Raw genomic sequence first — 23,264 nt, 5'->3', positions numbered from 1 at the left:
TTCCTGGGACTAGCCCTGACAATATGGAGGATTCAAAGCATAGTTGTGCGTGAAAGTTTTGAGAAAGACAACTTAGAAGTTTTGTTAGTGTTAGTTTGATTTTTTTTCCATAGTCTCATATTTCAGAAAATTTTTCTTATCTGTCAAAACTAATTCTATAACAAAAAAATTACAAAATTATACAAAATTACTTTTTTTGGGAACCAAATTGGCTCCAGAGCCCAAGATATTCAGCTGTCAAAAAGCCTCTGTTACAATCCCTTTTTTGTGTGTAGGTCTGTCAGCTTGTATTCTAATCACACAACTAATGTGTGTAGACCTGTGACACAATTGCCTTTAAGTACCAAAGAGAGCTGTGCTGACTGCAAATGACTTAGGAAAAAAGGCAGTGTTAACTTAAGGGGACATGATTACTCTTTAATTTGTTAAAATGAAGAATGAAACCAAAATACCAGTTTCAGGAGGATCTTACACAATGTTTACCTGCTCTGACATTATCCAAATACTACTTTTTTGTTTCCAGATTTCTGGTTACTGTGTGGCCAGTCAGTCTGGATACACTTGAGGGGAAAATTCCAGGTGTTGGAGCGAGGAGTCAGAAACAGTATTCTGGTCATATTTGAGATGTTCTTTGCTCTTTATGTGTTCTTTCAAAGCTAAGTTCTGCTAATGGTTGTGTGAGTGCTCTGTCGATCTGCATCACTCTGCATTGCAGCAAAGGGTAGGTGACTCTGAGAGGGCTGGACAGGAACCCCTAAAAGGCACAAGAAAACAAAAAGTTCTCCAAATTAGTAAAGAAAAAAAAAAAGATACAGACCACGAGTGTGACTTCTAGTCATTGACTCAATCAGCAGCTGTGGGCACTTCTCAAACCTGCTAGGCATCTTCAGGGAGAAATGTATTGAAATTGTACTGTATATGAAATTCTTTGCCTGCCAGACCAAGGAAAGAATTTCAAAGGCAGGTAAACTCCTGGCCTGTCTGACACCTCTGTTGTTCTAGATCTTGAATGTTCTTTTCTCCTTCACCTCCATTCTTCTGCCCCTTTCTCTCAGTCTTGTGCCTTTCTGAGAGAACTTCCGTGGGTATCATCTCCCACTGATCTCTGCCAGCCCACCTTTAGCCTTGGGCATGGAGAGCATGTGACCCCTGCCTAGATGCTCTGACCAGTGTCACTGGACCAAGCAGCTGCCCTCTCTACTCCCTGCTTTCCCAGATGATCTGTGCAGCACAAGCCTGGCTGCATCATAATAGATGCATATCCATGCTCTTCTGGCATGAGTTCAGCTCACCCTAGTATATTCCTCCTCTTATGAAATTACTTTTCTCAATATTTAAGGGGAGAAATGCTGAGAAATTATCTCCCGCTCTGTCCTGCAGACTTTATAGCAGATAGAGAGTAGTTAGAGCTTCCTGGCAATTAGGGATTTTCAGCACATGTGTGCATTTTTCCAAGAAACCCATTTCTTGAAAACCCAAGTGTTCCTCAAGAGCCCAGGCAAGGGGAGATCTGGGTGCTTTAACTAGTAGCCACCTGCTCAGCAGTGCGTGCTTCACATTGCCCAGGAACACATTGATTTAGATCCCAAATGCAAGGGAGTCCTGGCTGACAGCAGCAGATCTGGCTTGCCAGCAGGTTCCACATGGAAGCGTCCAGCTGGGCTGGGCCTTTCTGTTTTAAAGCTGACATGTGGAGCTCCTTCTGCTTGTTGCACCTAAGTAAGAAGCACCCAGAGTCTGTGGCAATGGGAGCTGTACACAAAGTGGACAGTAATGTCTTAGGGCCAGATTCTGCCACCCTTTCCGGATGTGCTGCTATTGCCTGTGAATACTGACCTTGAAAGCAAGAGCAGTAAGAGATTACATTTGAATGGGAGAGTTAGATTGAAACTTTGACATTATCCTTTGGGGTTTAAAAGATGATTTTGAGCTGTACAAGTAGCCTCACTTCATGTCCAATAGCACAGGGCTAGATTTCTTCCCTCTCTCCAGGTTTTTGATGTAGATATATGAGCTGGCTAAGCTTTTCCTGGCTGTTGCAGGCTAATTTGCAAAGCTGGCCAGGTGAAACACTGTATTCAAGGCTTATAGTTTGCCAATGTGATAGCAGAGTATTTCCCACATCTCATAAATACCTCCAGCCACGATAAAGGGGTGAGTGGAGGCAGCACTACTGAAGCAGCTCCACACTCAGACACAGGGCCATGTTTGCACTGGCATAGAGTTGGTGGCAGAATTTGGCCTGGGTTGTGTAAACACCAAGATGTGTGTATGTTTCCTGCTTCAGGTAATAATGTGCTAAGTTACTACTTTATGCACAGAGGTATGGAAACCTTTTTTTATGTTTTTCCCTCCCTCCCTCCTCTTTCCGCTCTATGATCCAGACACCACTAACTGTATGGAGTTGATGACTGGCAGACTTTCCAAATGTGGTAAGAACTTCCTTCCCTTGTGCCTTTTCACCTTCCCCAGCCCCTGCTGAGCAACATAACAATGCGCCGTGCTGTCCTGTTGCACCTCCTGCCGTTCCCTGTCCCTGCTCCCCCACGCTCTTTCCAAGACTCCCCACCCGGTTACAACCCTCTATGTCTTTCACTCACCTGGAGGGCACAAGCACATATCCCTTTTTCTGTTCCTCCCCATCCATGCACAGATGCACAGGCTCCACCACAGCTTTCCCCTTCATGGCACAAATGTGTGGTGTTAAACTTGAGATACCCTCTCTCACTGTAACCCAGGCCAGTGATTTTCTTTCCTGACTTTTGTTTCCTCTTTTCTTTACTTGCTGCTGTTGGTTCATGACTCTTCAGTCCCTTTTCTGCAGTGAAGCTGAATGCTGCCCTGCTAGCTGCTGTCTCCCTTGGTTTCCTGCTATTTGTTGAGACAGGAATGCTGTGTTATTTAACTCCATTTTGCATCCACCCCCTTCTTCCCCAGATGTCCTTGGGGTGTGGCACTTTTAAATTCTCCCTAAGACACACAGCAAATTATGTCAGACACTTGGCTAGAGTAAACTGTCATAGTTCCACTCTGGACTTAGGGAAGGATGTTGTGTCCCTAACTGAAGGAGTAGTGAACCTACTGAAGATTTGGAATTTTGCTAGGAATAAGAAAAAAAAATCTGCAAAACTTTCAGCTCAGCTTGCTTGGGCTTATGTGAATTTTGGTTAACTTGTCTGTAGCCTTCCCGTCCCTCCCTGCACACATGGACTGTAGTCTTACGTTCAGTACTTGTGCCTCTACTCACTGGTCCAAATACAACAGTGGAAATGCCCAATACTAAGAGAGATATTTTTGTCTTACTGTTCATGTCTTGTACAGAAAGATTCTGTATGAGAGAACTCTGTTCTCTTTAGATTTCCATCCTGGTATCTCGGTTGAGTTCAGATATCTCAGTGAAAGGGAAGACAAGATGGCAGGAAAGTGTTCACTGAGCTGGTGCTGCTCTCCAGCTGGACCTGCAGCTGCCACACTATCTCTTCATTAACTGAAGAAAGTTGTTCTGGAGTTGTTCTGAAGTCTGTAACCATAAAGGGAAGTTGTCATGGTGGAGATAATATTAGGTTTATGCATGTGTGACTGAGGCAGAATTTGGCCTGTGTTTCAGGCAATCTCTTTCCCTTAAGTTGCAGCTCTGCTGGTGGGAGTTTTACCTTTGCTCTGATAGGAGTTCATTTGATTTCTTAGGTGACTTTTCTGATCTTATGAAGACTCATTTCAGACCCTTAGCTTCTTGAAGTCATCAGACAGCAAATTCCTCTTCTTCCTCAAGACTTCTTTTCTTGCCTGGAATCTGGCATTCACATCATACAAAAATACTGAAATGCTGATTCTGCTGATTGCTTGCAAGTTAATTGAGCTATGGAGATAACCAGGCAGCACCCTGCATTCTCTAGATAGAGAGATCACTGCTCACTCACAGTTCATGCAGGCCCTCCAGCTGCCCCTGTGTCAGCAGCAATCCAACAAGGGACACAGAGGACAAGGTGAAGGCCAGCAAGGGAGACTGTTTTGTGGCAGCTACAGCACAGACAGAGAGGAGATAGGATGCCCTGTAGGAGTTTAATGGAGCTGCTTCCTTTAAATCACATTCCTGTTGGTGAGCTCACAATCAGTGTAAGCAGTGGTGACTGCACCATGCTGAATTCCACCCTCCTGTGTGAATGAGGAGCTGGAGCTTTCTTCTGCTGGAGCTCACCCATGGTTTAGACAGGGGAGTGGAAGGGAACCGTGTGAGCATTTAGCCTATTTTTGGCAAACCATTCTCTGTGGTTCTGAAGATGAGAATCCTCCCATGATGTTGACACAATGTTCATCTAGTAATAACCAATAATGTAGAAAAACTGTATTCTCTGGGGGTTTGTTCCCTATTTTATTCCTTCCTTGTTCCCTATTCTGACTCTGAGCACAGGGTCATTCTTGCCAAAAGAGTTAACACTGTAGCAAGAGGAGCTAATCAAGTTCTTCAGCCTGGCTCAGCCATGGGAAAGCTCTGGCAGGAATGAGGAAGATGTTTTCACCCACTATAAACCACTGAATGCTGTAATCAACAGCAAGGCAAATTTGTTTAGTCCTTTAAATGTTATCTTCTGCTAGCAGTGGTCATCAGTCTGAGGAGTGGTTTTGCATAAAGTCACTGGCATTGAGAAACAAGTTAATGTTGAACAGCCGAGGTTTGTCATAGGAGCTGCCAATATCCAAATGACACAACTGCTGCTCTACCAACCCTACCTATGCAAACCAGAAAATGCTGCCAACCTGTAGTATTTCACAATAGAAGAAAAGAATGTGGCTCATAATAAATTGAAATGCATGCTGGGGTGAAATATTTTATTTTATGTTTCCACCCATCTCAGCAGGGGAATGGGCATTGCTGCTGTCAGAAAGACTAAATTGGTTTCCTTGAAGCCTGTTCATAAGATTAAATTTACCTTGTAAAAATTAAAATATTTGCATATAAAATGCAGCTGTAACCTGAAAAACATCTACAGGAGTGATACTTTAGCTGATCTGTTCCTGTGTGTATTCTCAGCCAAATCAGTTTAGTGACAACTAAGCTTTACCACTTTATGTGCTGTCGTTAAGCCTTATAAAATCAGCACAGCTGTAAAAGGACAAGCTGGATTCTGTTTCTTTTGAAGCAGGATTGAGAGAACTGTTTATTACCATCTAATCTGGTATTTATGTCTATCTCACTGAAGAATAGGTTGTATAATTAAGGTTCTAATAGGTTCTGCAGAGCCTTTACATTAAAAATGAAAATCAAGATAATACATAAACTGAAAAGCCCTCCAGCTTCAACCACAAAGCTGGGAATTAGAAAGCAAGTATCATTCATTGTATACTGAACACATTGGATCTGGAGCCATTGATGCACACCACACAGAAGCCCATGGTGCCATTTCAATAGTCCTTGGTCAGCAAAGAGTCTCTTTTCACAAACTTTAGTGACTTCAAGTCTTTCATGTAGTGAGCTGAGACTTTCTTTGGGTGATTGGTTTCATGGTAGGGCTGGTATATAGCCTTTGATAGCTCCCCTTCCCAGCCATTCCCAGTTTTTCGGAGTCCATGGTAAGTATGTTTTGCTGAGGTGCTGGCTGCTGACAGGAAGCTCTGAAAAGCCTGCCTTATCCTCCACTTTTGCTTCTGAGATTAACCTAGGAAAACTGTAAACTTCCCAGTCTTCACACTGCCACTATCTCAGGATGAATTTTACTTGTAAGGCAATCTTTGCTTCTTATTCTCCCTCCCTGATAATTCTCAGTGAAGTCTTCAGTTACATCAGTGTCACTTCCATGGAAAGAGGGTGATGATAAGAGGAGGAAAGGGGTAGTATGGATAACTGGTGCAGCTCCAGTCAGATCATGCTGTCATGTTAGGCTCTGCACAACCATACACTCCTGCAAAATCTTGGACCATAACCCTGTGCAGACTGGAAAGAAGGCCTTGTGTTTACTTTTAAACATTTAACTTGTATTGCTGCTTACAATGGAAACCTGGATTCCTGGCACCAGAGTTAAACAAGAAGATTTTTGGTTCCTTGTGGGTACCAGTGACTATCACCAAAATGATCTGATCAAACCAGAAGCACAGCACATCCACTTGCCTTTCATATCTCACCAATGCATCTCTCTCAGATCTTTTGCTTCCAGTGTTTAGGACTTGACATTTTTCTTATTCAGAGCTGTCTGATCTAGCTGGCCATGGCTAGGTGTCCTCTGCACACAGAGAACCACACTGCAGTAAAGGCTTCTCTTTGTAGCTCCCAGCAATCACAGTTTGATTCATACAGACACAAGCCCATGCCAGTAGTATTCCAATCTGCTTGGGAAGTCAGGAAACATTTTGTAGTTTCAAACTAGTTACATCACCTTTGGGTTGCAATTGGAGCCTGTATCTTTGTGAGTGCTCATTTAGAGTCCGTTTTTGTGTTAGTAACAGCAGCAAATACCTGGACTTGGTGTTCTTGGAAGTGATCCTGACCCGTATTGGCATTAATTAGAGTAATCTCACTTCTAAAAGTAGCTGTTTGATGGAAGAGGAGGTTGATGATTTGCTGCCAAAAAGTTGAAACTGTTGGCAGAAATATTGGTGTCAGAACCTGCAGAAAAAAGCACACACTGCCCTCCCAGCTGAAAGGCTCTTAGCACTGCCACACTGTGAGGTGGTCAGAACAAAGGGGTTTTATTAACATTCCTGGAAAATCTGCTGGCTCCTGGTTTTTCTGAGCATGGCTGACTCTCCAGTTCAAATTGTGACCCAGCTGAGAGACCAAAGGAAGAAGACCCCCCCGAGAGATGACATATTCATTCAAAATGGGTGGTTCACAACAAGTAAGATAAGTCAGTGGCTCTAAAGAGTTCAAGCCAGGTTTGCAGGTATCCCTGCCCATTCTGCCAGTATCCGTTGCTGTCCAAAGGAATGGCTGACTCCCTACATACTTAGTTGTATGTCTTCAGTCTAGTGTTGTGTTGAGGAGACATTTATTTTCCAATTCATGCCTCATGTTTTTGCACTGGTAGCCACCAAAAAAGGCAGCTTGGCACTAAAAGTTTATCCAGATGTATTGAACTGTTTGATTCATGTCAGATCCTATTTTGACAGCTATGGTTAGATTTTTACTATGCAGTACAAGATCTTTTTCTCTGTAATAATATCTAATACAAAAACACAGATATCTCACTCTTAATTAAGATCACAGCGCTTTATTTATGATAGCCAGTGTTCCAGGAAGCTACATGGAATTGCTTGCTAGACTAAGCTAAGTTTGAGATGGCCTTACCAGAAGATTAAATCATCTTTTGAAGTGATTTATTCAGTGGAAATGAGGAAGCAACATTTCACCAGCATGCATAGGTCATCTATCTCCTCAGGAACAGGCTAAAGAATTTGAAACCCATAACATAATATGTGAACATCCATCTGGCAGGAAAGATCAAAATTGTATTATTAAGTGCCAATACATTTCTGACATTTTATAGCAGAAAAGATACGAATAAAGCTGCAGAAATCTCTTAAGAGAATGGGTAGCAACAATACTGTCATTTGCTGTGGCTTTATGGGTGTGGATCCTCAGTTTCCCCTCTCAGCACACACTTGTGCAGGCAGATCTGTGTAAAAGGGCAGGCAGATACAAAAAATTTGTGGGCTTAGACCTTTACCAGACAATTTGCCAGAAGAGCATGACTCCATAACAGAATCTGGCATCTCTTCATCCCACCACTATCCTTGCCTGCTCTTTCAGTGCCACCAGCTGTCCAAATGAATGTATGATTCCCTCTCCTCCATCATCATGTCTCATTTTTTGAATGTTACGTGGTGGTGCTGGATTGGCCAGAGCTTTTCAGCAGTAACAGACTGTTTGATTTCTGATTCCTTACTCATGCCTTAGCTCTGCAGGAGGCAGCAGCAAGGAAATGGGCCTCATCCCTTCAGGGCTTTGCTGCCTGTATTCACCGTCCCCTAATTCATTATTCCAGAGCTACCAGTCTCAGTAATACTGTGAGGAGAGGCTGAACTGGATCTCAGCTTCTCTGTGTGTTTATGTGAGTGAGAGAAAAAATGTGCAAGACAGAGAATGGCCAGCTGGATGCTAGACACAAATATTGGGCCACCCTCCTACAGAGGAGAATGGGATGTTTTAGGGGAGTAAGAACGAGAATGGGTTATAGAACATTTAAATGTCAGGATGGTTGTTCAGGTCTCCCCAGAGGAGTAGCAATTGGAAGTTCCCGCCTGCTGGTGGCGTGGATACCTGTGCCAGTGCTGTGTGATAACTTGAGTAGTTGCTCAGTTCTGCAGTAGTTCTGCAGTTTGTTCTTGCAGACACCATTTTCAGTTGGCATTTTTACTGGCAGAGTCTAAGAACTCTGGAAAGTAAATCACCTTTTCTAGCTGCAGTTCAGGTTTCCTGCCAAGAAACTGGAGTTGTTCCCTGGACTTTCTGTCGGTAGTTAGTGAGCTGAGTGAGGTATCTGCCTGATTTAGATTTGTACAGGCTGGGGCCTTTTCAGTCTGGGGGGAGTTTCCTACATGGTCTGCAACTAAACGAAGAGGAATGGGCCACTTTATTATTCTGTCATCCCTTTCGCTGCATATACTCTTGGAGTGAGTTCTATATTTTAAGTCATTTGTTTCTGAAGGCAGAAGATACTCTGACAGGAGAAACCAAGCAAACAGACCAAAAAAATGCCTTGTCTTAATGAAGTGGGCTAGAACTCTATAAAAGTGGCAAAATTATTTTGAAAGGAAATGGATTATCACACATTAAGGAGTGTTTTAATGCTTTATGTGAAAGAAGTTGGATTTTCAGTACACGGTTCACTGGAACCACAGCTGCTATCAAAACAGTGCACCTAGGGATGAAAAAGACAAGGGCCAAAGAATAAGGAATTAGTATAGGAGGAAAACCTCAGGAGCAGAGGCAGGCAAAAGACAGTCAGGAATGATGTGAAAGCAACAGGGAAAGAAGTAAGGTAAGTCAGGTTGAGAAAAGGTGTCTCTTCCCACTGGTGACCTATGTTTTCCCATTCACTTTCTCCTAAAGCCCAAGATATACATGCAGAAACCCAAAACATCTCCGGCTATACAGAAAGAAAAGATAGAGGATAATCCCACAGATGGCATATTTGTTTTGTGCAACTTTTGTGTTCAGCACCACAAGGATTAGTGCATTAACAGTACATAGACTTCAGAGAGATGGTTTCACAGGAGAACGAAGTGCCTCAGGGTTTGCTTCTGTGAAGTCAATGGGAATGTTGCTATTTGCTGCAGTGAAAAGAGGGGCAAGTCCTTATCTGACTGTCTTAAAAATGTTACAAAACAGCAGACTTAATCAGTAACTGAAGCCTCCAGGCTTGTCCTGAAGCTGCTTGTTCACCACCTCCTGTTATGTTCTGTAGAGGGTTGTGAGGTCTTTACAAAGTGAGAGCAGGGTTTTTGCAAGGTACATCCTTTCCTGGTGTCACTTGTGGTGCCTGGAGTGATTTCCCTTATTTTCTTCCTCCTCTCTTACCTGGATGCTCCATTTTCACTTGGCTTCTCGAAGTGGTGACACCACTGGGCCTAGGTCAGTTTCAGACAGGCTTCCTAAGAACAGCAGATGAAATAGTGAGGACTGTGAGGCTTGGTGCAAACTGCCTGCCCAGCTTCCTTCTATGTTGTTGTCTATCTCTAGCCCTGTTTCTTCCTTTTAGAGCTTGTATTCAAATCCATTCACAGTTTTGACTTATTTCATGATATTTGGCTGTGACAGTGCTGCACACAGGTGCCCCAAACCAGTTCCTTCTCCATAAATATATTTCTCTCAGCACCCCTTCAATACATGACCCTTTCATAAGCTTCAGTGCTTGTTTTCAAACCCATTCCCTTTCCCTGTCTTGCAGCAAACAGCTCCTTGGTCTAACTCAGAACTGCACATATCCATCTCCTCCTAACAGACATATACCTAATGCTCTGAACCTCCTCTCCTGCCTCTGATCCTTCTCTCGGTTTCTCACCCTTACTACCCTTTACACTTTCTTTGCTCTGTGCTGATGAACATTTGCTCTCAAGGGGAAAGAAGACCTTAGTCTGTGCATGAAACACCAGGGATGTTCTGAAGAATCAGTGAGCCAAACCTTCATCCCTGTCCAGAGGAAATGGGATGTCATCTCACTTTCTGAAATGAGAAAGGCAGCCTTTTTGAGGCCCCCTGATGGACTTACAGGTGTAAGAGCCTATGACACATCTTGCACTGAACTCTAGACATGGAAGATTGCTGAAAAACTTATTCTAATCCATCATCGCCTGCATTTTCAAGTCTTGTTTTACTGGATTTATAACCTCAAAAGGAACTGAGAACTAACAGGAACAACACCCTGCACCATTTTCATGCTTCCAGCACAGCTGACCCATTCTTGGGTATCTCCAGAGTAAAAGTGTGAGGACTCCTTGTCTATCCAAAGAGCAGTGTGAACACCAGCCCAGCATCAGTTTTTCCTTGACTGCCAGGACAGGAGGGCATTATTACCTACTATTTAATTTCAAGTACAAAAGGCAAAGGAAGGAAAGGGTTAGTGAAATGGCCTATTTTAGTTTTCAGTAGCTCTCTAAACATCCCTAAGGATTTTCTTACCTCCCATTAAAATTTTAACTAAAAAATGATGATTGTAAGGAATCCAGCAGTGATACAGGCAAAGAAAAGTAGACTGTTAAATACTTTTGCTGCAATAAATCTCCAGGCACCTGAAAGCCAGTAGGCCATGGGGAGGAGAAAGGGTGGATGAAACATGGGCTGCATATTTTAGTAGGATGACTAAAAAGTCCTGTATCAGGACTCAGCAAATACAAGATGTATAATTTCTAAAGTGTTTTATTGCTCCATTCTTGCAAGTTGTACTTTTGTCACTGTTCCTGTCTATATGAAAACAAAAAACTTTCCCAGTTCCTGCAGAGCCCTGCTTACTCTGCCCTCATCTTTCCCTCTAAGCTTGTTAAATAAACTGCTCAGCTGAATAACTAGAGATATTCCCCTACTCTTTTCTCCCAACCCAGCAGTCTTTTCCTCTCCAGCATTTTTTTCAGTGCTCTTTTTCATTCTCTCTGCTGACTCCATTTGCTTATGAAGATGAGGGGTCCAAAGCCACCTAAGAACCATATCTGCCCACATTCCTGCATTCAAGGCTGAGTGTTTGCTTTCTTTTTTCTCTTTTCATTGAAAAATGGTATCCACTTAAAAATATAAATGAATCTGAGTAGAGAAAAATGAGTCTGCGCAATGTGTGTGCCCACAAACCTAAAACAGTTTTAGGGAGGCTCAGACTTCTACATCTCTGATGTAGAAGTCATAGATGTGGAACAGATACCCCCTTTCCCAAGCATTTTCCTGCATGTGGAAGGGAGCAGGTGGAGCTCAGGGAGGCCTGAGCCCAAAGCAACTGAGTTTAGTGAAAGCCTTTCTCTTCACAGTTGGAAATTGAGATATGTGCTTTGCCTGGTTGGTTGTTTGTGCCCATCACTAAGGCCTCAGTCAGTTGGGTGAATGATGCCCTTCCAGAAACTCACAGCCTGTTGCTTTTAGCTTTAGTGGAACTGACTGACAGAACCAGGGCAAGCAGAGCATTAACCACAAAGCAGCAGGCACAGGAAGTCAAGGAATGAATTAGATTAAGATTCTTCACTGTATTTACCAGCCATTTGATTTTTCTGAATGCCCATTAACAAGCAGGGAAAAGCAGCCACTACCTGGTTAGCATAGGGCAGGCAAAAAAGAGTAACTGATTCAGTTTGCAAAGCACAAATACTATGCATTTCCTCTTTCTCTGTGTAAGACAATGATGTCTGGCTTGCATTTTCCATTAGAGAATAAGAAAGTACTCAACAAGCTCTTCAGTCAAATTGCTGTGTGCAGAAAGTACTTGCCTGCTGTAGTTACTGGGTTGCTTATGTTTGGAATTAAAGTGAAGTACGTTATGACCAAGCCACCAGTATCCACCAGTCTCTGCTATGAGGAAGCCCTTTGCTCCTGACAGAATGTTCCCATCTTGGGGATGAAAGGTTCCATTCTTCACAGCATTCTACCACATTGGAAGGCACATACAAGGAGCCCATTTCCTTCCAGGAGCTGGAGATAGAAATTATTTGAATTTGATAGAACAGTAGAGCCAACAGTCCCAATATTGAGAAAACCATCATGGGGTTTTAATGATCATGAACAGGCATCACCTCCATTGTGTACATTGGATAAAAAACACTTTCAATACCCATGTTCAAAGAGTGACCCCTCCTATGTTTGATAAAGATTAATCCCCCAATCCAAGAAAATGAAAGGGGACTAGAAATTCCCAAAAAAAGGCTACCTTTCCAGGTCCCTTTCCCTCAGTAGCCCCTAGAGCCTTTCCCTCAGGTATGACCTTCTGCACACCCTCTAACACAGAAGCATATTAAGAGCATATAACGGTGCTTCCCGGAGGCCCACGTGGCACAAAAGGCTGTAGTCATGTGCCCAGTGCCCAGTCCTTGTTAACACAGCAGCATGATCTCAGAGCTGGCTGAAGGAGATGCCTGTTCCAGTAGCACACAGCTCTGCCTCCCTCTCTGGCTCCTAACTGCACTGGAATGCATGCCGGTGCCATGGAGGCTGTGCTGTGGAGAGAGCATAAATTCAGGACACTGAGGCGGTAGGTCTTGACCCTGACAGAAACAGGCAGATGTGTAACAGCCTGCTTCCACATTCAGCATCTTCATTTCCAGGTACCTGTTTAGGGAGGATCTGAAGATGCTCAGAAGCCTGCAAGTACAAACCACAGACTGCACATGCAGATGGCAACACTCAGCCATAGCTCATTTTCCAAATGATGCTTCCCTGGGACCACTCAGGGGCTTCAGGCTTAGTCACGACAGGGCAGCAAGGAGAAACTCAGAATGAAATAAAATGCAAGCAAGGAAAGCCTGATGCCTGGTGTAGACAGAGAGCTTAGCAAGGCTGCAAAGTAAAGCATCAACGGGCAGCCACATGGAAATACCCCGTGTTTGTAACAGCAGGAGTAGGATGGGATTTGCCTTGTATCCAGCATTACAGTCACTGACATTTCCATGTGGAGTGGCTAAGTGAGTCCTAGTAACGGACTGACCTATTTCAGTCATGTGGTAGTGTGTCCTCCTGCCAGGTGAGACAGCAATGCTTCCCCACTCAGGAAAAAACTAGGAGCTTCCCCCTAGGTGCTTTATGCTCCCAGGTTCTTTATTTCTGTAGGTGTCCCATCCTAAACACTCTTCCTCTTCCTGCTCTTTGTCTTCATCCCCCACACACCCCCATGCACGTGGCTCTGGATCTCCTCATCATGTTCTTCTCGTTAAAAACCCCATTGTTCATTTGTTTGTTTGTTCTCTCTCTTTCTCTTCTCTTTTTCTCTCTCTTTCCCTCTCGTTTTTTTTTTTTTTCCTTCTTTCTTTCTTTCTTTTTTTGTCTCCTCTGTTTTGTGTACCCAGGCAGCCCATTGAGTAACTTCTTTGACGTAATTAAACAACTTTTTTCAGACGAGAAGAACGGGCAGGTGAGCCATCCCCCCGGCACGCCAACCAAGCATAGCGCAAACAGCAAGCGGAGCGATTCCGGTTCTAATGACTATGGGTCTAGAGGAGACAATAAGTACCCTGCTGGCAAAGACAAGGCAAAGATGGTCTCATCAGTCGGCCTACAAGACCAACCTTAAATAAACACATAAAAAATTAAATAACTTAGAGAAAAAAAAAAAAAGGAAACAGAACAAAACAAAAGGAAAAAAAGCAAGAAAGAATGAAAGAATATTCCTTAGCAAGCTAGCCTCTAAACTAGAAGGATGTATATACCTTGCCACAACAGTACAAAACTGTCTATAGACAAATTTTGTATGAAGGAATGACTGTATATATATACATATATATATTTATATATGATATATAATATATATCTCAGAAACAAACACAAAATCAAACGAATGAAAGAATGAAAAGAAAAGAAAGAAAAGAAAAGGTAGCACAGATGACAAACCCAGTTCACCAGATCTTGGGTTGTGGTTTTTTTCAATTGTTTTTTTTCCTCCCTTTTTTGAATGTTTTGATTTTTTCCTCCTTCCTGATTTTTTTGTTTTTTCTTTTTTGATTTTTTTCCTTTTTGGGTTTGTTTTGTTTTCTTTTGTTTTGTTTCTTGTTCTGTTCATGCTCTCTCTGTGTTTCTGACGACACCACTTGTTTCCGCTCTGCTACCAGGAATTATCCCGAAAAGTTAACATGTCAGCCACGGCTTCACCTTCTGTGCTCTGCGGACACTTGTTGACGGAAGGCAACCGATGTAGACTGTCCAAGGACCAGTCCTGTTTGAGGTTCCCAGCCTCCCCTCTCCCTTCAGGAAGTGGGCTTCTTTCCCACTTCTCCCCAGTCACCTCCCCAGTGCACGCCTGGTTTTTTTTCTCCCCTCTCTTTTTCTTTTTTGGCGCTCCACAAGAGACATCTGCTCAGTTATGGGATTGCAGAGTCTGGGCTCAAAGGAGGTTGCAGATTGTTGGAGTGAATTATTTACCCTTGGCAACTTCTGTCCGCGCAGGTGATTGCAGCCCGGAGAGGGAGGGTGTGGGGGAGGAGACGGGTGTAGCAGGAGCGCAGTGTTCCATGAATCCAGAGCGCGTTCTCATCAGAAACCAGCCAGGAGCAACTCAAAACTAAGCGGTGAACCAAGACAATATTGGGGAGCTTCATCACGGGATTTTCTTATCCTTTTTTTTTTTCTCCCCACCACCTTTTCCTTTTCTTTTGCCCCCTTTTTTTATATATACATGTATATATGTGTGTATATTTATGTATAAATATATATACATACATACATATATATATACACACACACAAACTAATTGTTTTTTTTATACTGTATCATTTTGCTTTTTAACCTGCTGGAAGGGGAAAGGAGTAAACATAGGAGGGAGAGGGGGTTCAATGAATAAACACATACAAACAAAACATTAAAACTTAGGGAAAAGGCAACTTCTGGTAGCAAAGAAGAGGGACAAGACTCTGCCAAGGACTGTCTCTCCCATCACCAGGCACAGTTGCCGCTGCTGCTACTGCTGCTCCTCCTTCGACACCTTCCTCCCCACCTGTCAACTCCCTGCCACTGTGCCACTGCGCTGGGACCTTCTTCAACCAGCTGGATCCTCCACCACACCCTGCATTTAGAGGCAATTGTTGTGTTGCTAGTGCTGCATTGATATCAGTATTATTATTTCTTTAAGTTACCAGTTTCATTTGTTGGCTTGGGTGGTTTTTTTCTTAAAAAAAAGAGGAAAAAAGAAAAAAAAAAGAAAAAAAAAGAAGATGAAGAGGAGGAAGAAAAGAGACTTATATTGGGTTTTATTTCCTCTGTGTGTATGTGTGTGTGTGTGCAAAATCACTGGCACTTGGTTCATCAGAGCAAGACAAGGTGGAGTCAGGGCAATGGGAGACTTAATCACGAAGCTACTGTAAACTTTAAAATTTACTGCAAGATATTTTTATAAAGGTTTTGGTTTGTTTTGGTTTTGTTTTTTTTTTTTTCTTTTGAAAGGGAGGAGGGTGGGATTGGGTGGATGGGGACCTTTTTTTTTGTGTTTCAGTTATTAGGTCTTGGTTATTTATATATACATATATATATATTTAAAAAAATAAGCTGTTAGATATATCTTCTGTTTAATAACTGTGTAGAGGCAACATTGATTCTTATTTATTTTGCAGAGGAGGGGGAAAAAAGACACAGAAATCTTGTAAGTGTTAATTTTGTGACTTTGAGAAAGAAGAATTGCCACCTTTTTTCCTCCTCCTCAAGAGTTATGTGACCAAGTGTAACTTATTCTGGCCCAAGCTCAAAGGTTAAACAAACAACAAAATGTGGTTTTACACGTGGAAGACAAAACACAGTGAGAAGTATTTCTTGACTGAGATTTTAAGAATGTAGGCTTAGCATTAGTGTTCAGCTCTTTTATGACCTTCGATTGCTGCTCGTTGGGTTCCTATGGGTGTATGTTGTATCGCAAGATTTTTTTTTTAATGATAATGTTGGATGAGTTCTTTTTTGTTGTTGTTGTCGTTGTTGGTTTTTTTAATCATTTTTCCCCTTCTTGGACCAGTTTTACTTGTACATAGGTTTGAAGATTAAAAAGAATTTTTAAAGACACAACTGGGGCAAAGACCTTTGACTTCTGCCCTGTTTCCCCATTCCCCAAAATGGGAGGGATTTATTTTATTTTTTTTGCTTTATTTATTTATTTATTTATTTCCCCTACTCTTAAACTTTTCTCTCTCGTATTGCTGTGTGCATGTCAGACACCAGGGGGTGATGGCTGGGGAGGGGGGGAGGCAAGGGTGCAGGAGAGGGGGGCAGTTTTAATTGCATGACATTGCTGTAAATTAGTCTCTTTTGCTTTCGTTGTCTTTCCTGCCTCTGCCCTCTCTCTACTTCTCCTCCGAGCTCCCCTCCCATCACCCCCGTCCTTCTTTTCCCTCTTTTCTCTTCCCTTGTGTATAGATTTTGATGCTTCTGTTACATTGTACCTCTACAAAAGGCTGGGATTTCAATACAAGAATAATAATAATAATTTAAAAATACCTATATCAGCAAAACCCATGTGGTACAAGCAGGAAGGGGATTACTCACACAAGATATAAGAATAAATGAAAGCAATACCTCTTGTTATCCTTCCTATTTTGTACTTCGAAGACACACACTCGCGCACACACACATATACAGACACAAACTGACATTATTTAATGGTTTGAAATGGACAAAAAAATCTGATGTATCCCTTGTTAAATAACTGTGAGCAACTTTAGTTCAAAAACCAATAAATTCATTCAGTAAAGATACCAGCTGTTGAGTGTCCTGTTTATGTCCGTGAAAACCAACTCCTGGCTGGTGCCAGAGCCAGTGAGTACCGTGGCATGGCCTCTGCACTGCAGGAGCTGAAGATGGCAGCTGAAGGAAGGCAGCGTCCTCCTGGCCGTGGAACTAACGCCAGGGCCCAAGGAGCAAGGACAGCCCAACCCTCTAGGCCTGGCTTTCCTCAGTAATGTGTTCCAAAAGCTTAATCCAGATTTCAGAGCAATTGCACCCCCACCGAGGTCTGGTCTGGATGGAAACCACAGTACCAAAAACTCTGGCTGCTGGTGACTTTCTCCTCTCTAACCTGAGCTGCTCGCATTGCTTCCAGATTTAGCTGTAGGAAGGATTGCTGCACCTCCCTGCCTGAAGCCCTCAGTCACACACATTTGAAAAATCTGCTCAGGTACGTCCCTGGCACATGTGGTTCTGGAGTTTGTTGCTGGTTGGTTGGGCAGCCCGTGTGGCTGCTGGCTTGTCGCACCTTGCTCTCCGTGCCTTTTCCCTGGGTTTGTCACTGCACCCAGCAGTTCCCTCCTGGGCTCTGCCCTGGCTGCTGCTTCCCACAGGCCTGGGGCAGCATGGCAGGCCAGGCTCACAGCAGGGCCGTGGCACTGGCCCTGTGCATGCCCTGGCCTGGTGCTCACCACAGCCCGGCCAGCTCCGGACGTGTCCCCCTCGTGTCCCCTCTCCTGTGCCCTCTCCAGAGCTGCCCCGGCCAGGCCAGCCAGGGTTTCCCACCACGAGCCCGTGAGGGGCAAGCTCCGCCCGCCATGGAGGGAAGGCAGGGAGAGACCTTCCGGAAAGTTCTGTGGTGCCGTCTCACCCTCAGGGAGGCTCTGGTGAGGTGAGGGTGGCTGGGGAGCCTCTGCCCTGCCAGGCAGCACCCAAGCAGCAGCCACACAAAATACAGTCTCATCTAGGAAAAAGCCAGAGTGTTTATAGGGTCTTTGGGGGATTCACTGGTCTGCTAAAACTGGAGGGCAGTGGAGGAGCTGACAAAGATGAAAAGATGAGGAGGAGAATCACAAGTGCTGCAGGATTTGGTCTCTGTAGCACTGGAAACCCCGAACTGGGAAGTAGCTGTATATCATTTGCATCTCTGTAAGTACAAGAATGTGCTGGGCTGCAGTGTAAAGGGAAATGGGATTTAAGTGCACTGTGGCAGCAGGTGTATGCTGCTGCTTTTTTTGTTTTGCTCTCTCTTTTCAGCACTGTTCATGAACTTCTATGATCTGTTCATGTCTTTAGTACCATGCACAATTAGCATGCGCAGTACTGTTAATTGTGGTCTTCAAAAGCTATAAGGAGAAAATAACAATTTTGCAAAGTGGAGGACCTCATGCTTTGGCCTGCCCACATTTATTCTGCCTTTTTGGTTGGCCATGTTCTAACACCATCATTTACTACATGGTGTCATATTTGTAGTGCATAAGAGGGGCTGTGCTTCTGACCAAACTGAGTTTCTATTTAAACTGTTGTCCACACAACACCCTTCTTATTTTATACTTTAAATCTGAAATCAAGTAGTAAATGTAGCTGGGGATTTTGGTCTGCCTCTGTGACTGGGGTAGCTGGATTGTCTCTGCTGCCAGGTGGGGGCTACTCTCCTCATCCAAACCCCATCCCAGGTGATGGCTGATGAGATGCTGGGAGCTGTGCCACCGGCACTTCATTAGCTGAGGTTCTGAGCTCTGCAGCTCTTTGGCTCTCTTGGAGAGCTTACCTCTTTGGACTCAGTAGCTAGAAAATCTTCCTGCGTTTAAAGTTCATCTGTCTGATTTCCTCTGGGTGAAGCAATGCAGCGTAGGACCTTCCAGGAGTAAACTGAAGACAAGGCAAGTGTGTAATACTCCAGCTGACATTTTCTGTTTGTCTGTTTTGCAAGTGGCTGTTAGTTTAGACATATGTGTACCTGAAAAATGTGTTTGTGCTTAAGGTGAACAGTTTTTAATTGAGCCAGTATCTGACACGTGCTATATAAAGAAATGATGGTGTATAGGCATCAAATGAACAACTGAGCCCATGGTCAGGAGGATAAATCTCATTGCCACATGTCAGTCTGGGGGCTGAGAAAGAGGTTGGTTGTGTTGGAGATCGCTAATGCAAATTGTCCAGGCTTTGCCAACAATGCGTGACAATTTCCTCCGTAGCAGGCTGGCTTTAATGGAAGTGATGGGATGCAAATGACTGAGCTTTAATGGCTCTCACTGGGCATAGGCAAAACCAGCGTTTGTAAAGACAATTAAACTGTTTGAGGCTTTTGGGTAGTGCTAATTCTGTGTCCTCTGTTACAAGGTATGCCTCCTTTCCTGGTGATTCAGACAGTGCGTTTAACCCATCAGGCTCGGACATTTTCTGAAAAAGCACAGCAGAATGCCCACAGGGATTGTGTTCTGTAGGGAAGTCTGCAGGGCTGGTCCCCCTACCTTTGCTTCATTTCAGCTGTATACAACCCATTGCATGTGAGCTTCTCTTAGAAGGGCAGAGTGTTTTGGTGAGGAAGAGATTTAGCTCTGAGTTTCTTACTATAGAAAACAACAGGGAGGGAAGAGAAACACTTGTCTAAAAACTGGAAAGTATCTTAGTTCTTTATTGTACCCTTTAATCTTCTTATTTCATTTAAAACCACTTCAACAGCTGCAGCTCCTGCTTGATTTGGAGAACAAAACCGTAGTAGTTCAACTGTCTGGGGATACTTGAGGCCACAAGTGGAAGGGAAACCCACATTGAGGGCAAGTCCTTTCTTCTCCTAAATGCACAATTTATTGTGGGGGTTATTTTTAGTGCTGTAATCTCACTGAGTGCTGCTGAGAGAAACTGTGCCAGGCAGGCTTTGAAGGGCTTGAGAAATGGGATTTCCTGTTCCACCGGCTCAGCGCTGACTCTTGCCATTGTCAGGAGCTATTATCGCCTTCTGGCAGCCAAAGGAGATAACACAGCTTCAAGGTCAGGGAAGACACGAGCTTTCATCAACGGCATTAGCAGAAGGAAGAGTTTGCTTGCAGCCAGGGTGGGTGTTTCTGGTGTAGCCAGCGACCTCTGCCCGGGCAGAAAGGTCCACCCGTGGATCACAAAGCGAGGCTGGAAGGGACGTGCTGAGAGCAGGCTGCTCATTGCTGCGCCCCTCTGGGCTCTCGGTGCCCCCAAGGTGGGCGCTGCACAGCGCCTCTGGGCAGCATGTTCCAGAAACAGCTGCCTGGGAGAGAAGTTGATTTCTCTGCTCCACAGCTTCTCGTTGAGCTGCTCTTTGTTGAACACTTCTGCAAAGTGTTCTCTCTTCTGTGGACATTCCTGGGTCTGGAAGGCAGTACTGGCCCAGCCCTGGGAATGGGACATATTTCTCTCCGTGTTGTCCAGAAGAGAAGGAAAACAGGTTGGTCTAGGGAAGTAGCAAGTCTTGGTATGGGAAGCACTTCTAGATTCTAGAAGAACTGTCAGAAAAAGCAGCTGTGTTTACCTTAAGGCTTCATAGGCTCTTGAAAAGTATTCACATTGAGGCAGCAGCTTCAAATTGCAGTGTCTGTTTGGATAGTTCCTCTGTAGGACATCCTTGTTCCCAAAGGAAAATCAGATTTCAGAGTGGATGAAACTAAGCTGAAACAAGGCAGTGCTGACTCACACTGGAGTTACCTGGAGTTAGATTCCAGGGGTATGTTGTTTGTAACAATTGCCTTGGTCAAGCCTTGTTATTTATGAGATGCGCAGTTGGGGTACTGATTTCTCTCCTGTCTGAAGCAAATTACTTCAGTACTCCTGGTCTGGTTTATTGAATTGTGCTGCTCAAAATCAGGTGCAAGGATGTATCAGGGAATGTATTGGAGCTACATTCATTAGGGATGCTTTGGTGATATGTGAAAAGCCACAGTTGTACAAAAAGCACAACAAAAAGTCCTATTTGTAGGACTAGGTAACAGCTGTAACCCTGGCTGAGACCTCCCTTCACTTTATGGGAATGCTCATGAACCCCAGTTCATGCTGGGTTCTGATCTAAACTCTTGTGCCCAAGTGCAGTGTAGGAAGTTGTTACCTCTGCCCAAGAGCTTTCAGTTTTAGCACCAAGTTGCACAATAAGAACAGAAATGGGTATGGAGTAGGTAGATCTTTATTTTTACAGAAGAGCTTAAAAAAAGGCCTTGGGACTAAATTCTGGTCCTGGCTATGTGCAGTTTTAATTAAATTTGATGCTAGCTCTAGCTTTTATCCTGTTGCTAGCCTGTGGGGCTTGGTTTTGGTTAGTGACCCAAACAAGGGCCAGCTGCAGCCAGTTACTTTTAAAAAAAACATTCTAAAAGCTGTTCTGCCAGATATGTTTGGAAGTGTGTGGCCTGTGGTTCATACAGAGGTGTGGAAGCAGATACAACCCTGATGTTCAGTTTCAGTGGAGTTGCACTGCAAATTTGCCTTAGCAAGAGTGTTGAAAGAGGAGAGCCTGGCAGAATGGCAGCAGTTCTCCTCATTCTGCCTAACAAAGATCTCATTTGGGAAAGGGGAACAAAGAGCTTTTGTCACCTTGACGTGCATTGCCCTATAATGGGAAGGGCTCACCCCTTGCTAAGCCAGGTCTGTAGCTGAGTTGGTCTCTGGTTCATTGTCCCCAGGCTGTGTTAGTGTGCAGCTCCTGCTTGCATTTTCCTGCTCCACCTCTGGGGGAGAGGGACAGAGTCAGCCAGAACACAGAGCAGCACTGGCCTGTCCAACCCAAAAGCTTTACCACAGCCCCCGAGGTGTGAGTAGCAATGGGTAGAACCAAGTGCTGTGGTGTTACTTGGAAGTACAGACTGTGTTTTGCATGGATTTTGCATGACCATAAACTTCCCAGTCTGCCTGTTCTGCTGCTGCTGCTCTGCTTTCCACAAGAGAGAGGTGGAGAAACATTTTGTAGTATGCAAAAATCCTGTAGAGAGACAGAATGTGGTGTCACCCACTACATGCTGTGTGAGGTGACAAGGCAGTTGTGCTACAGAGCTTTGGTGCTGGGCCTTGTACAATGCCCTGCACATTATCTGGCACGGAGAACAATGTCTAGAACACAGGCCCTTCCTCAGAGAGGACAGGGCAGCAAAGACACTGGCTTTTCTCTCTGCTTCCCAAGACTTTTACAAGCTGTTTCATGTGCCAGCTGTCAGTGGTGCCTTGCAGAGGCAGCAGAGGAGGAGAGAGAGGGGTGGATATGCCTCTCTCCAGCCTGTGTAGCTTCCATGTAGCTCTGCAGAGACATGACAGCATTCACTGGGTGTGACAGGGTCACAGCTAAACCTCCCAGTCTGCAGGAGAGGAGGGACCAGACACAGACCTGTCCTGCTCAAAGGGAAAGGTCAAGCAGAGCCCACTGCCACAGCAGCCTGGTCAGATAAATACTGTGGCACATTACTGAGGTGTGTTTCAACAGCACACAAAAACCAAGAGTCTGTTCTGGTACCTGCAGCAAGGGACAAGCTTTCCCCATGTAGGTGTGACAGACAAGGAGAAGGAAAAGAGGTACCTGTTGTCCCTGTCATACAGCTTTGGGAGCTGAGATGAAGAGCAATTCAGTGGTTCTCAAAGGAACTCAGTGGCTTGGGCTGAAATTCAAATCCAGATCTTAACCTGGCAACAGCACATTGCAGTGACCAGGTGTGCAAACCTCCTCAGGGGCCTGTCCCCAAAGACGGGATCTTTCATTTCTCAGCACATCACTTGAGCTCTTTTCAGGTACAAGGGCTACATTGATATCTTTGTTAATGAAAGGAAAGTTGTTTGGGCATTTCTTGCTTTCTTGTGGGATAGCACCAACATCCAGTGTGGTACCTGCCAGCTGACAGACTGCAGAGGAACTCTGGGTCATGCAGGCTGTCCCAGCTTTGCAAGCAGCAAAACAAGTGCCCACCTTTTGGAAACCAGAGTCACACAGTTTGTGATTTGTAGGTGATTCTGAGCTCTCTCTCCCTTTGCCTGTGGGGGCTTTTATGACTGTCTGTTCCTATGAGGATTCTTTGACATCAAGTAACATGGGAGCACAGGCTGCAATTCTTTCCTTACTTGGAAACTTAGGGGCTCATTTACAGGCTCTTTCTACCCTTCCAATAGTTGCTTGTTCCTGCAAAACTTGTGAAACCTTTATAATTGAATCAAAACTCCTACCTGTCATCCAGGCTGGTTGAAATTAGGCAGCAGCTCAAAAAATTGGGGTAGGCAAGAAAAAAGGATAGGCAGATGGGGTCTTGCTTAAACTTCATTTATTTTTTGACCCCTGGCTTTAAAGAGTAACTGTGTTTTCAGTTCTTGGGCCAGAAGACTTTCACTGTAAAATAAAGTAGTGCTGTTATGAGGCACCTGAGCTCTTTATCTGAGAAGCACCTGGATCAGAAATGAATGTTAATCCAATAATAACAGATAATTAAACAGTTCTCATGGGGGC

The 23,264-nt window shown here is 44.2% G+C and overlaps 1 protein-coding gene across 10 annotated transcripts in view; it reads left to right on the top strand.

Moving 5' to 3' along the window:
* The window catches only part of BRSK2 (BR serine/threonine kinase 2), a 304,432-nt gene extending 287,583 nt beyond the window's left edge, over positions 1-16,849 (top strand). For 5 of the 10 annotated variants that reach the window (XM_030948597.1, XM_030948596.1, XM_030948603.1 and 2 more), the window contains 3 exons: positions 2,385-2,432; positions 13,471-13,535; positions 14,230-16,849. In XM_030948597.1, coding sequence (XP_030804457.1) covers positions 2,385-2,432; positions 13,471-13,535; positions 14,230-14,682 — 566 coding nt within the window. In that variant the 3' untranslated portion in view covers positions 14,683-16,849. Of the gene's footprint in view, positions 1-2,384; positions 2,433-13,470 lie in introns of all 10 variants that reach the window. The other 5 variants (XM_030948605.1, XM_030948599.1, XM_030948601.1 and 2 more) reach the window with 4 other exon arrangements.
* Positions 16,850-23,264: the final 6,415 nt, after the last annotated feature.

This window comes from Camarhynchus parvulus, chromosome 5, assembly GCF_901933205.1.
Source record: "Camarhynchus parvulus chromosome 5, STF_HiC, whole genome shotgun sequence".
Lineage (NCBI taxonomy): Eukaryota > Metazoa > Chordata > Aves > Passeriformes > Thraupidae > Camarhynchus > Camarhynchus parvulus.
Note: the sequence above shows the minus strand (reverse complement) of the source record. Positions and strands in the feature narration are given on the sequence as shown.